This window comes from Mesocricetus auratus, unplaced genomic scaffold (assembly GCF_017639785.1).
Source record: "Mesocricetus auratus isolate SY011 unplaced genomic scaffold, BCM_Maur_2.0 Super-Scaffold_100025, whole genome shotgun sequence".
Classification (NCBI taxonomy): Eukaryota; Metazoa; Chordata; class Mammalia; order Rodentia; family Cricetidae; genus Mesocricetus; species Mesocricetus auratus.
Window position 1 is genome coordinate 27,254,893 of NW_024429206.1, and position 12,608 is coordinate 27,267,500.

Below are 12,608 nucleotides of genomic sequence, written 5' to 3' on the forward strand. Positions count from 1 at the left end.
ACTCTCCACACCCACTCACTGGGATGAAGGCACCCTGGGTATCTTTGCAGCCACAGTGAGTTCTGGGTACACACTTGTCCTTATTAAGCACAAAGCCAGGGTGACAGATGCAGCCTTCTTTGCAAGGGACTTTGGGGCTGGTGCCCTTGCAGTGGCCATCCAGGTTGGAGCAGGAAGGCAGACAGGGGGGAAGGCAGTCGGTATAGAGGGTGTGGACCGGGCATTGCAGAGCTATAGGGAGGAGGAGAGATGGGCTATTGGAGAGGTCCAGAGGGACCCAAGGAAGCAGAAACTACAGAAACTAGCTTGGGCTGGATAACAAACAGATCTGGGAACATTTCCTTCTCTTGTTATTCACTTAGCAACCATTTACTGAGTGTGGGCTATGTGCCAATCCCCTGGGAAAGAAGACGATGGGTCTCCCAAGTTAATGTGGGAGACTAATCATTTAGAGACAAACTGAAAAGGAACACAGCCCGGCCATGCATCCCCAGAGCCCTCTCTAGTGGCATTTCCTACCCTGCCTCTTAGGCCAAGAGACTCAGTGCTTCTTGCCTCGCCATTGGCCCCTCTAGTCACGGGCACTCTCTCCACCTTCCCCACGGCCCCCTTACTGATTTTGACACAGTTACTGCTGCCATCTTCATTGTCCTGGCACAGAGCCCCCGAGGGACACTGGAAGTTCTGGCACTCAATGATCCCTCCAATGCAGACACAGTTCTGGGTGCAGCTACTGGAGATCCAGTTCTTGCCTTCCTGCAGAAGCCGCGGAGGAGAAGGAAGTGACAGGGAGCCTCTGCTCCTGTTGACGGACTTGCCCTTCCAGTCCGCAAGTGTCACCTCTACTGAGTCATTACGTTCAAAAGTCTGCATCTGAGGATCTGTGTACCGTCCTCCAGCAAGTGGCTGGGGACACAGCTCAGGCCCTGACCAACTTCCAAGCACCATTGCCAGAGAGAAGTTCATCCCAGACAGAGAGAAGCAATGGAAAGGAAAAGGTGACCAGCAATCCTACTCTCTACACCACTCACCGGGACGAAGACGCCCTGCGCGTCTTTGCAGCCACAATGAGTTCTGAGCACACACTTGTCATTATTCAGCACGTAGCCGGGGTGACAGATGCAGCCCTCCTTGCAGGTGGCAGGGACTTTGTGGCCAGAGCCCTCACAGCGGCTGTCTGGATCCAAGCAGGAAGGTGGACAGGAGGGAAGGCAGTTTGTGTAGTGACTGTGAGCTGGGCACTCCAGAGCTATGAATTAGAGGGAGAATAGCATCATTTAAGAAGGCCAGAAGGGGGAAAAGCAAAGGCTGCAGAAACCAGGGTGGGTTAAATCGTCAACATAACTCGCCTTTATTATTCATGCCATATTGACTGAGTGTGGGCTGTGTGCTTCGCCCGAGGGAGTAAACAGACAAACAAATACATCAGGTTCTTTTAAGTTACTGTAGGGAACTAACCAGGTCAGTCACCAATAGCAAAGTGGCCTCCGTGTCCTCAGTCTTCCTATACTTACTAGTAGAGGACACAGCGTTGAGTGCCAGGTATAATGGGGCCACAGGGCAGGAAGGAGAAACTGTCAAAGAGTTTTAACAGGGTCTTTATGGATCTCAACATAAATCCAACCACACTGAAACTCTTAGAAGAGAAAGTGCGAGATACTCTTCAACGAGTTGGTACAGGAGACCACTTCCTGAACATAACACCAGTGGCACAGACACTGAGATGGACTGTTGGGCCCCAGCCCCATGGGGTCTCTGTGAGTTTGCTGGTCAGCCTACAAGGGCAACTTGTTTTCCAGTCCAAGTGCTTTCTGTTTTCTAGTCCTGGCTTACTGCCCTGGCCTTGACCCTCTGACATCAACATCCAGCAGGAGGAAAACAACGATCTCTTCTACCTGGGGTTTTTTTCCACTGTGCTGTAAACCTGTATAAAAAGCTCCTCCCTCCTACAAGGGAGAGACCTCTTAGCACTTGTAATGAAGACAGACACACACACACACTCTCTCCTGGCAATAAAGGCAGCACATGCATTCTCTTAGTACAAACAAATGGACGTCTTGTCTCTCTTTTCCTGATACCTTGGAGTTGCTTGTGGCGCTGGCGCCACAATTGGAGGTTCCACAATGGACAATTAACAAATGGGACCCCATGAAACTAAAAAGCTTCTGTAAGGCAAAGGACACAGTCAACAAGACAAAATGGCAGCCCACAGAATGGGAAAAGATATTCATCAACCCCACATCTGACAGAGGGCTGATCTCCAAAATTTACAAAGAACTCAAGAAGCAAGTCTCCAAAACACCAAAGGATCCAATTAAAAGGTGGGGTACAGAACTAAATAGAGAATTCTCAGTAGAGGAGGCTAAAATGACCAAGAGACACTTAAGAAAATGCTCAACATCCTTAGCCATCAGGGAAATGCAAATCAAAACAACTTTGAGATGCATCTTACTCCTGTCAGAATGGCTAAAATCAAAAACACCAAGACAATTTATGCTGGAGAGGATGTGGAGAGAGAGGAACACTCCTCCACTGCTGGTGGGAGTGCAAAGTCATACACCCACTTTGGAGATCAGTATGGAGATTCCTCCACTAGACCCAGCAATTCCACTCTTAGGCATATATCCAAAAGAGGCAAATTCATACAACAAGGGCATCTGCTCCACTATGTTCATAGCGGCATTATTTGTAATAGCCAGAACCTGGAAGCAACCTAGATGCCCCTCAACTGAAGAGTGGATAGAGAAAATGTGGTACATTTACACAATGAAGTATTACTCAGCAGAAAAAAACAACGGAATCTTGAAATTCGCAGGTAAATGGATGGCACTAGAAGAAACCATCCTGAGTGAGGTAACCCAGTCACGAAAAGACAAACATGGTATGTACTCTCTCATATATGGATTTTAGACATGGATCAGGATAGTGCCAGTCTGCACTTCCACTGACAGAGAGTCTGGGAAATATGAAAGAACCTAAGAGAGATATGCATGGTACCCCAGAGAAGAGGAATGCGGCAAGATCTCCTGAACAGATTGGGAACACGGCGAGAGGTTGGGGAGAGTGGGAGCTGGGAAGAAGAGAGGGGGGAGAAAAGGAAGAGAGAGTAGGTCATGGGGGAACAGGAAGGTTGAGTGGGGGGGGTAGAATAGGGGGAAGAGGGAATCATAGGTTAGAAGACAGATCAGGCACCATTGTGACCTCTAGTGATCTAAACGGATGACACCAACTGGCAAGCTAAGCAATAGTGGAGAGACCACCTCGAATGCCCATTCCTGATAATGAACTTGATGTCTATAACCACCCTGGAGCCTTCATCCAGTGACTGATGGAAGCAGACGCAAACACCCACAGTTAAATACTGAACAGAACCCAAGGAACCCAGCGGCAGAGAGAGAGGAGCAATGAGCAAATTGGCAAAGAATGGGCTGGCAAAACCAGCAGAGACAGCTGATCTGAACAGGGGAGAGCTCTTGGACCCCAGACTGACAGCTGGGAGGCCAGCACGGGACTGATCCAAACCCCCTGAGTGTGAGAGTCAGTGAGGAGGCCTGGGCAACCTATGGGGACCTGGGCAGTGGATCAGTGTTTATCCCTGACATACAAACGGACATCGTGTGTCCATAACACAAAGAGGGATGCTCTCTCAGCCTGGACTCTTAGGGGAGTGCCTGGACCCTGCCCTGAGTGAAATGACAGACTCTAGATATCCCCTATGTGGAAGGAAGTGGCAATAGGGTGGGAGGCTGGGGGGAATGGTAGGGGGTTGCGGGAAGAGGAGAGGGAGAGAGAACTGGGATTGACATGTGAAACAAGCTATTTAAAATTAAAATAATAAAATAAAATAAAAAAGAGGGTCTTTAAGAGAAACCACTAGGTATGGTGCCTCACAGCTGTACCACCAGTACAGAGGCAGGAGGATCCAGAGGCAAGGCTATCCTTGGCTATGTGATTTTAACAGCAGAGGGACAGCTCTGAAAAGGTGTCCGAGAGAACCAAGGTGCTTGCCATTGAGTCTGAGAACCTGACACAATGGAAGGAGAAAATTAACTTCCAAAAGCTGTTCTCTGACCTCCACATGTGTGCTGTTACATGCATGCACACACACACAAAATAAATGATGTAATAAACAAAGCAAAACAGAGAGTGACCAAATGAAATACATACTATGTTCATGGATAGGGAGAGTCAGCAATGTGCTGTTCATAACAGTTTTCCCTCAGTTAATTTCCCCCGCTCTTTCCCCAGCCCCTCACTGAGAGCTTCTAGGCCTGGCTGACTTAGCATGTATATTATATCAAATATCATAATCCATCTAGAGATGGTTGAAAGTATATTGGAGGGTTCTATATAGACTCCATGCCATTTTATTAAAGGGACTTAAGCATCCTCAGATGTCTCTACCCTTGAGGTTCCTGTACCCAATCAGATCCCTGCTGATATGGACAATTATTAATGACAAAACTAAAAAATTTTAATCATCCCTTACTTCACATTTTAAGATATCATACGTGTGTATGTGCGCGCGCGCGAGCGCGTGTGCATGTATAAAACATTAAGTGGATTAGGTAAGTTGTATTTATGTATTTATGCATTTATATTGTCATTGTTAGGTAAGTTGTATTTATGTATTTATGCATCTATATTGTCATTGTAACAATGACAATTAAAGAAAAAGAGGACACAAAATTTGAGAGGGAGCAAGGGCCCGGAACATGGAAGGGATAAAAGCGAGAAAGGGGAGTGGGAAAATGATGTAATTATACATTAACTTTTTTAAAAAGACAAAAAAAATGTTAGTCACGGTGGTGCACGCCTTTAATCCAAGTGCTGGGGAGGCAGAGGCAGAAGGATCTCTGTGAGTTCAAGGACAGCCAGGGCTACACAGTGAGACCCTGGCTCAAAAATACAAAAAAAGAAAAAAGTCAAAAGTTTAAAATTCTTCATAGTTTAAGTTCTGATATCTCAAAAAGTAAAACGTATAGCAGAAAGAAAGAAAAAAAAAAAACAAAAGCTGTTGTGGAATAAATAAGTGTCTTTGCCAAGGCACCTTCTGAGTGGTTTTCATTAGTAGCTGAATGGCCGATGGCTCAGCAGGAAGAAGTTAGGCGGGACTTCCGGGAAGAGAGAGAAGAGGACTAGAGTCCAGATGTGAGAGACACCAAGAAGCGCGAGATGGAAGAGAGGTAAAAAGCCATGTGGCAAAGTGCAGATTAACATAAATGGGCTGATTTCAGTTAGAAGAGCTAGTGGGGCAAGCCTGAGCTATAAGATGAGCTTTCACAATTAATCATTAATCTCCTTGTCATTTTTTGTGAGCTGGCATCCCAAAGAAAAACCCATCTGCAAAAACCAGAAAAGAACTACAGAAAATGTACGGACAGCTAAGGGTGTGGTCAGTTGGTAGACTGTGAAGTCCTGGGTTCCAGCCAGAGCTCATCATAAAACCAGGCACAGCGGTGCAAGTCGGTAATCCCGGTACTCTGCGGGCGGAGGCAGGAGGAGCAGGAGTTCCAGGTAATCCTTGGTACATAGGTTCAGGACAGAAATGTGCTGTATGAGACCCTGTCTCCTCCTCCTCCTCCTCCTCCTCCTCCTTCCCCTCCTCATCAATGTATAAAAAGAAGGCACCCAGTCTAACCGGAAGGGGCAAAGAACTTTCCAGGGATGAGTATGACGCTGTACAATGTGTGGCAAGTTCGTTTCTTTCTGGTGTGACCTGCATGCATATAAGAGGAAACAGAGCCAGGACAGTCTTCAGGGTCTCAAAGTCATAGCACAGAATTTAAACTCAACTGCAAAGGCAGCAACCAGGCAGGATAGTGATGGCAGTTCCTTTAGAAGAATAGCATTGGCAGGAGAGATGGAAGCCAGAGAGGAGCTAGAGATACAACTGAGAAAAGCCTTAGGTTTCATCCCTAATGGTACAATTTAATTCATAAAATTCTCATGTTAGCTACCTGGGAGATTTATCAGTCTATATGTGCTTTCCCACAAGCATGAAGACCCAAACCCCCAGAACCATGTGAAAACCAGGCATGGTGGACAGTGCTTGTAACTCCAGTGCCAGGGAGGCAGAGACCCTGGGGATCACCAGCCAGTCTGCCCTTGGGGGCAGAGGTCCTCCTGAGAGACCCTGTCTCAGAAAACAGAGCAGAGATCAGGATATAGCACAGCTGGTAAAATGTTTGCCATGCAAGCATAAGGGCCCACACGCTTCTTCTGTAGCACTCATAAAACCCAGGCATGGGGTTGGAGGCAGAGAGGCAGAGACAGACAGATCTGCTGGCAGCCATTCTAGCTAGTAACTGAGCTCCAGGTTCAGTGAGAGACATTATTTCAAAACATAAGGCAGGGAGATGACTAAGTAGTTGGGTGAGAGCACTTGCTGTTCTTCCAGAAGACTTCTCAGCAGCCCATCAGGTGACTCATAACCACCTAAAGTACTAGCACGGGCACACACACACACACAGACACACACAGACACACACACATATACACACATACACTGACACAGACACACACATACACACACACAGACACATACAGACACACACACATACACAGACACATACGCACACATACACACAGACACACACACACACAGACACAGACACACACATACACAGACATAGACACACACATACACACACATATACACACAGACACAGACACACAGACACACAGACACACAGACACATACAGACACACACACATACACAGACACATACGCACACATACACACACACAGACACATACAGCCACACACATACACAGACACATACACACACATACACACAGACACACACATACACACACAGACACACACACACAGACACATACACACACATACACAGACACAGACACACACATACACACACACAGACACACAGACACACATATGCACACAGACACAGACACAGACACACATACACACAGACACACACAGACACAGACACACACAGACACACATACACACACATACACACATATACACACAGACACACACACATACACACACAGACACACACATACATATACACACAGACACACACAGACACACACAGACACACATACATACACACAGACACACATACACACAGACACACACAGACACACAGACACACACACATACACACACATATACACATACAGACACACACACATACACACACATAACACACACAAATACACATACACATACACACGGACTCACACACATGCACACACATATACACACACACACATACACACAAATAATTTTTTTCCAAAAATAAGTCAGAGCAAGCTGGGTGTTGGTGGTACATGCCTTTAATCCCAGTGCTTGGGAGGTAGAGGCAGGAGGATCTCTGTGAGTTCAAGACCAGCCTGGACTACAGATCGAGTTCCACGACAGCCAGGGCTACACAGAGAAACCCTGTCTCAAGAAACCAAAAAAATAAATAAATAAGTCAGAGCAGGGTGTGATGGTGAATTCCTTTAGTCTCAGCACCCTGGAAGCGGAAGAAGAGGTAAGCGGATCTCTGAGAGTTGAAGGACAGCCTGGTCTACATGGATAGTTCTGGAAACCAGGATTACATAGTAAGATTCTGTCTTTTAAAAAAGTTAGAGAACAACTGAGACAGATGCATGACATCAAGTCTGGCTTTCACAGACATGCTTACACATATCACACACACAGACATGCTTACACATATCACACACACAGACATGCTTACACATATCACACACACAGACATGCTTACACATATCACACACACAGACATGCTTACACATATCACACACACAGACATGCTTACACATATCACACACAGACATGCTTACACATATCACACACACAGACATGCTTACACATATCACACACACAGACATGCTTACACATATCACACACACAGACATGCTTACACATATCACACACGCACAGACATGCTTACACATATCACATACGCACAGACATGCTTACACGTCCAAATACACATATCACACACACAGAGACATGCTTACACATCCAAATACACATATCACACATGCACAGACATGCTTACACATCCAAATACACATATCACACATGCACAGACATGCTTACACATCTAAATACACATATCACACATGCACAGACATGCTTACACATATCACACACATATCACACACACAGACATGCTTACACATCCAAACACACATATCACACACACAGACATGCTTACACATCCAAATACACATATCACACACATATCACACACACAGACATGCTTACACATCCAAACACATATCACACACACAGACATGCTTACACATCCAAACACACATCACACACACACAGACATGCTTACACATCTAAACACATATATCACACACACAGACATGCTTACACATCCAAACACACATATCACACACACAGACATGCTTACATTCTAAACACACATATCACACACACACACACAATATTTTTAGGTTATAGTGGAACACACCTATTACCCCAGTGTTCAGGAGGCAAAGGCAGGAGGACCTAGAGTTTAGGTCAGCTTAAGCTGCACAGAGATATGTGGGGTTTGGGAGTAGCTGTGGGTGACTACAGGGAGACTCACGGCAGAAGCTGCTGTTCCTCCAGATAGGTGGCTTGAGCCCCTGGTTCTGGCAGGCATCCTCGAAGGACTGCAGAGCCTCACAGAGGGCACGGAAGAGCTCTCTGAATTCACAGAAGTTGTTCATACATCCTAGGAGGAAGGGCTTGAGGGGCACCCGGGAAGCACACTGGGCCCAGGCTGGCCCCTGGAGCGCAGCTTGGCAGTTTGCTTGGGCTTTCTCGAAGTCCTCGGGCCTGCACTTCCCGTTCATGATCTCCTGCTGCTCCACGTGGATGCTCTGCTCTCCGATTTTCAGGCAGCTAGAACGGGAAGAGCAAGGGCTCAGAGAAGCTGGGCAGGGCGACGTAGCTACGCCTGTGATCTCAGAGAAGCTGGGCAGGGCGACAGCTACGCCTGTGATCCCGGTGCTGGCAGGGAGCAGGGCTGGAGGACCAGAAGTTCAGGGTTGAGGCTGGTGAGGCGGCTCAGCAGTCAAGCACTTGCCCCCGAGCCTCAGGACCTGTTTGCTCCCTGGGACCTACATAGTAGAGAGGGAGAGAGTGGACACATGCAAACTGTTCTCTGGCCTCCACGCATGCACCATGGCACGCGCACACACACGCACAGTCACAATTCATAAACTTAAATGTTTTAAGTTGCTCAAGGAGGCTGGAGAGATGGCTCAGGGGTTAAGAATTTGTTGCTCTTGCAGAGAGCAGTTCCCAGCACCCATGGGACAGTTCACAGGGATCCAATGCCTTTTTCTGATCACAGAGAGTACCAGGAACACATATGGTGCATATATACACATACAGGAAAACACTAATACACATAAAACACAATAAATGAATCTTTTTTAAAAAGTTGTCGGACTGTGGTGACGCACTTGGGAAGCAGAGGCAGGTGGATCTCTGTGAGTTGCAGGTCTACAGATTGAGCTCCAGAACAGCCAAGGCTACAAAAACAAACCCTGTCTCAAAATGAATGAATGAATGAATGAATGAAAGTTAGTTGTTCAAGGTCATCTTTAGCAACAGGTGAGTTTGAGGCTGTTGTGAAATAAGATTCTGCCTTAAACACACACACCATACATACACAATAGCAACAGGTACAATAAAATGGAGGTTGGGAATGCAGCTCAGGGGCAGGGCCCTGTGTAGCATGTCTGAGGCCCCTGTCTACAGAAAATGAAAGAAAGAAGCTAAGTGTGGTGGTGCACGCTTGCAATCCCAGCGTGAAGGAGCAATGGCGTGTTCAAGGCTAACCTGGTTAACCTATGAAGTCCTGGGCCAGCCAGGGCTGCACCATGAGACCCGGTCTTGAAAGGGCGGACAGGGAGAAGAGAGAGAGAAAGGAATGGAAGGGAGGAGGAGGAGGAGAGGCAGGAAGGTCGGGAAGAGCACTGCGCAGAGGGCCATTACCTTGGGTCGGTGTTCTTATCTTTCCAGCTGTCCATGAACTCCTGCTCATCCTGGGCCAGCTCATCACTGGGGGTCATGAGTTCATCCTCTTCTTCACCATTGAAATTCCCACACACGCCACAGACCTGGGAGGGCAGAGGGGAGGGGTTTTCAGGGCTAAAAGGGAAGCAAGGGATAAGTGTGGGGTTTTGTTTTGGTTTGGTTTGTTTTGGTGCTGGGATGAACCCCAGGGCTTTAGGTAGGTGTTCTACGGCTGAGTTGCAGCCCCTATTGCCTGTTCATTATTTTAATTTTTCTTTTTTCTTTTTTCTTTTTTTGGTTTTACGAGACAGGGTTTCTCTGTATTGTTTTGGAAGCTGCCAGTCCAGCCCGGCCTCGAACTCACAGAGATCTGCCTGCCTCTGCCTCCCGAGTGCTGGGATTAAAGGCGTGCGCCACCACTGCCTGGCTCATTATTTTAATTTTTATTCTTTGGAAACAGAGTCTCCTGTGGCCTATGCTGGCCTCAAACTTGATGTGTAGCTGAGGATGATCCTAAATTATTGATCTTTCTGCCTCTAACACCTAAGTGCAGGGATTACAGGCTTATACCACTTCAGTTTATGTACTGCAGGGATAGAACCTAGGGCTTCCTGGATAGTAGGTAGGCACTCTTCCAAAAGAAGTAAAACCTGGGGGCTGGAGAGATGGCTCAGAGGTTAAGAGCACTGACTGCTCTTCCAGGGGTCCTGAGTTCAGTTCCCAACAACCACATGGTGGCTCACATCTACAATTCAATCTGGTGCCCTCTTCTGGCATAAAGGTATACTTGCAGAGAGAGCACTCGTATACATTAAATAAATAAATTCCAATTTTTCTCTTTGAAGGTCCCAGGCAGAAATTCAAGGTCCTTATACAACTTAAATGTGCAGACTTTGTAGTCAACCTTGTTTGGCTGTGGTGTCAATGTGCCCCTAATGGGCGGTGCTTGATGCTTGCGAAGTCACTTCTCGACAGTCAGTCTAGTTCTTGAGACACGGTCTCTCTGGATGGCACGGAACATGCCACCCTCCATCCTTAGCCTCTCAAGTAATGGACTAGAGATGTGTGTGCACACACAGGCACGAAGGGCCTTTTTCATTGACGCATACTTGCCATACCTACATAGAAAGGAACATTCTTCCTTCTCCCTCTATTTTGGGGATGACCTCTTCCATGCGTTAGAACGGGATGCCACTGTATCCCCCAGAAGGTCACCTCCTCACCAGCACATCCAGATGTCTCCTCACCTTTCCCTGGGAGGATGCAGAGATTTTGATATCTAAGAAGCTGTTGCTCTCAAATTTGACTTGAACTTCATCCTTAATTGTGACAATGGTATAGACGTCTTCAGTCGTGATGTTGACTCCTGGGATCTGGGTCATGGCAGGAAGGGTGACCTGCGTGTCATTGATCTGAAGAGGAAGACAGAGCCATGAATAGACGAACCTCTGCTCCCGGGGTTCCCTCATCCTCGCCCGCCCGGCACTGAGCCCAGCTCACCAGGACTGAGCGGTCTTTTTGCAGAGTGACTCGGAAGCTGAAGATGTCGATGTATATCTTGTAGATACTGAAAATCTGGAGTGTGCCGTGGGTGTCCCTGTCAGCCTTGGCACTGACCGTGAAGAAGGGCAGGTTCATGTTGGGGTGGCACACTTTGACCAAGATGTACGTGCATGTGTCTTGGATGGGGTGGCTATGGCCATCAAAGCTCACGATCTGAGAGTCCTCTGAGATGTGACACTCTCCCATCTCTGCGGAGAGAGAGGTGGCTGAGGGACTATTCCAGGATCCCTAGGAACACAGGGTTAGGGTTCTCTTTGCCTGGTCCGGGCCAGAGAGTCCCGAGAGAAGAGGAGCACCACTTTTAAGAAAAGAATCAGTCCGATGATCTGCTAGCATAATGCTTGAGGGTGGGTAGGGTGTGACTCACACAACTAGAGATTTACAATATGCCATGTGTGGTAGTTTGAAGTTCAAGAAGTTCAAGACCAGCCTAGGGTGGGGGTGAGGGACGGGCAGTTGGAGTTCTGCCACAGCCCTCAGGTACCGTCTCCACAACAGGGAGTGCCGGGAGGTTGGTCGGGGAGGACTGGGAGTGCCGGGAGGGAGGTCGGGGAGGACTGGGGCAGCTGACGCTGGCGAGCGCTGGCGAGCCCACGTTCCCCTGCAGCACGGCCCTACTCACCCGCAGCACAGCGCAGCAGCCCTTCTTGGCGCAAGCACACGTGGTTGGTCTCGCAGGCCGAGGGGTTGCAGGTGACGTTGCTGTGGGAGGAGCACGTGCAGAGGGTCGTGCAGGTCTTCTCTGTGTACCAGCTCTCCCCCAACTGTGGGGCATGGCCATCGTCAGCAGAGCCAATAGGAAACTTGGAAACTGGAGATGGGTGGAGCCCTCCCCAACCCAGAAGGGTAACTGTATTTGGTCCCTTCCCTTCCCCGTCTTTCTCCCTTCCTTCCCTCCCTCCACCCCTTCCCTTCCTCCCCCTCCCTCCCTTTTCTCCCTCTCCTCCTTCCTCCCGCTCCTCTGTTTTCCTTCTATCTGCCCACCCATCTTTTCTCTGAGACAGGGTCGCACTTTGTCGCCCAGGCTGCCCTTGAACTC

The 12,608-nt window shown here is 48.0% G+C and overlaps 1 protein-coding gene across 1 annotated transcript in view; it reads right to left on the reverse strand.

Moving 5' to 3' along the window:
* The window catches only part of Zan (zonadhesin), a 105,839-nt gene that overhangs the window by 58,593 nt on the left and 34,638 nt on the right, over positions 1–12,608 (reverse strand). Inside the window, 6 exon segments of the mRNA XM_040731637.1 lie at positions 1,032–1,249; positions 8,586–8,884; positions 9,986–10,110; positions 11,254–11,418; positions 11,507–11,757; positions 12,192–12,333. Of these exon segments, the coding sequence (XP_040587571.1) occupies positions 1,032–1,249; positions 8,586–8,884; positions 9,986–10,110; positions 11,254–11,418; positions 11,507–11,757; positions 12,192–12,333 (1,200 nt within the window).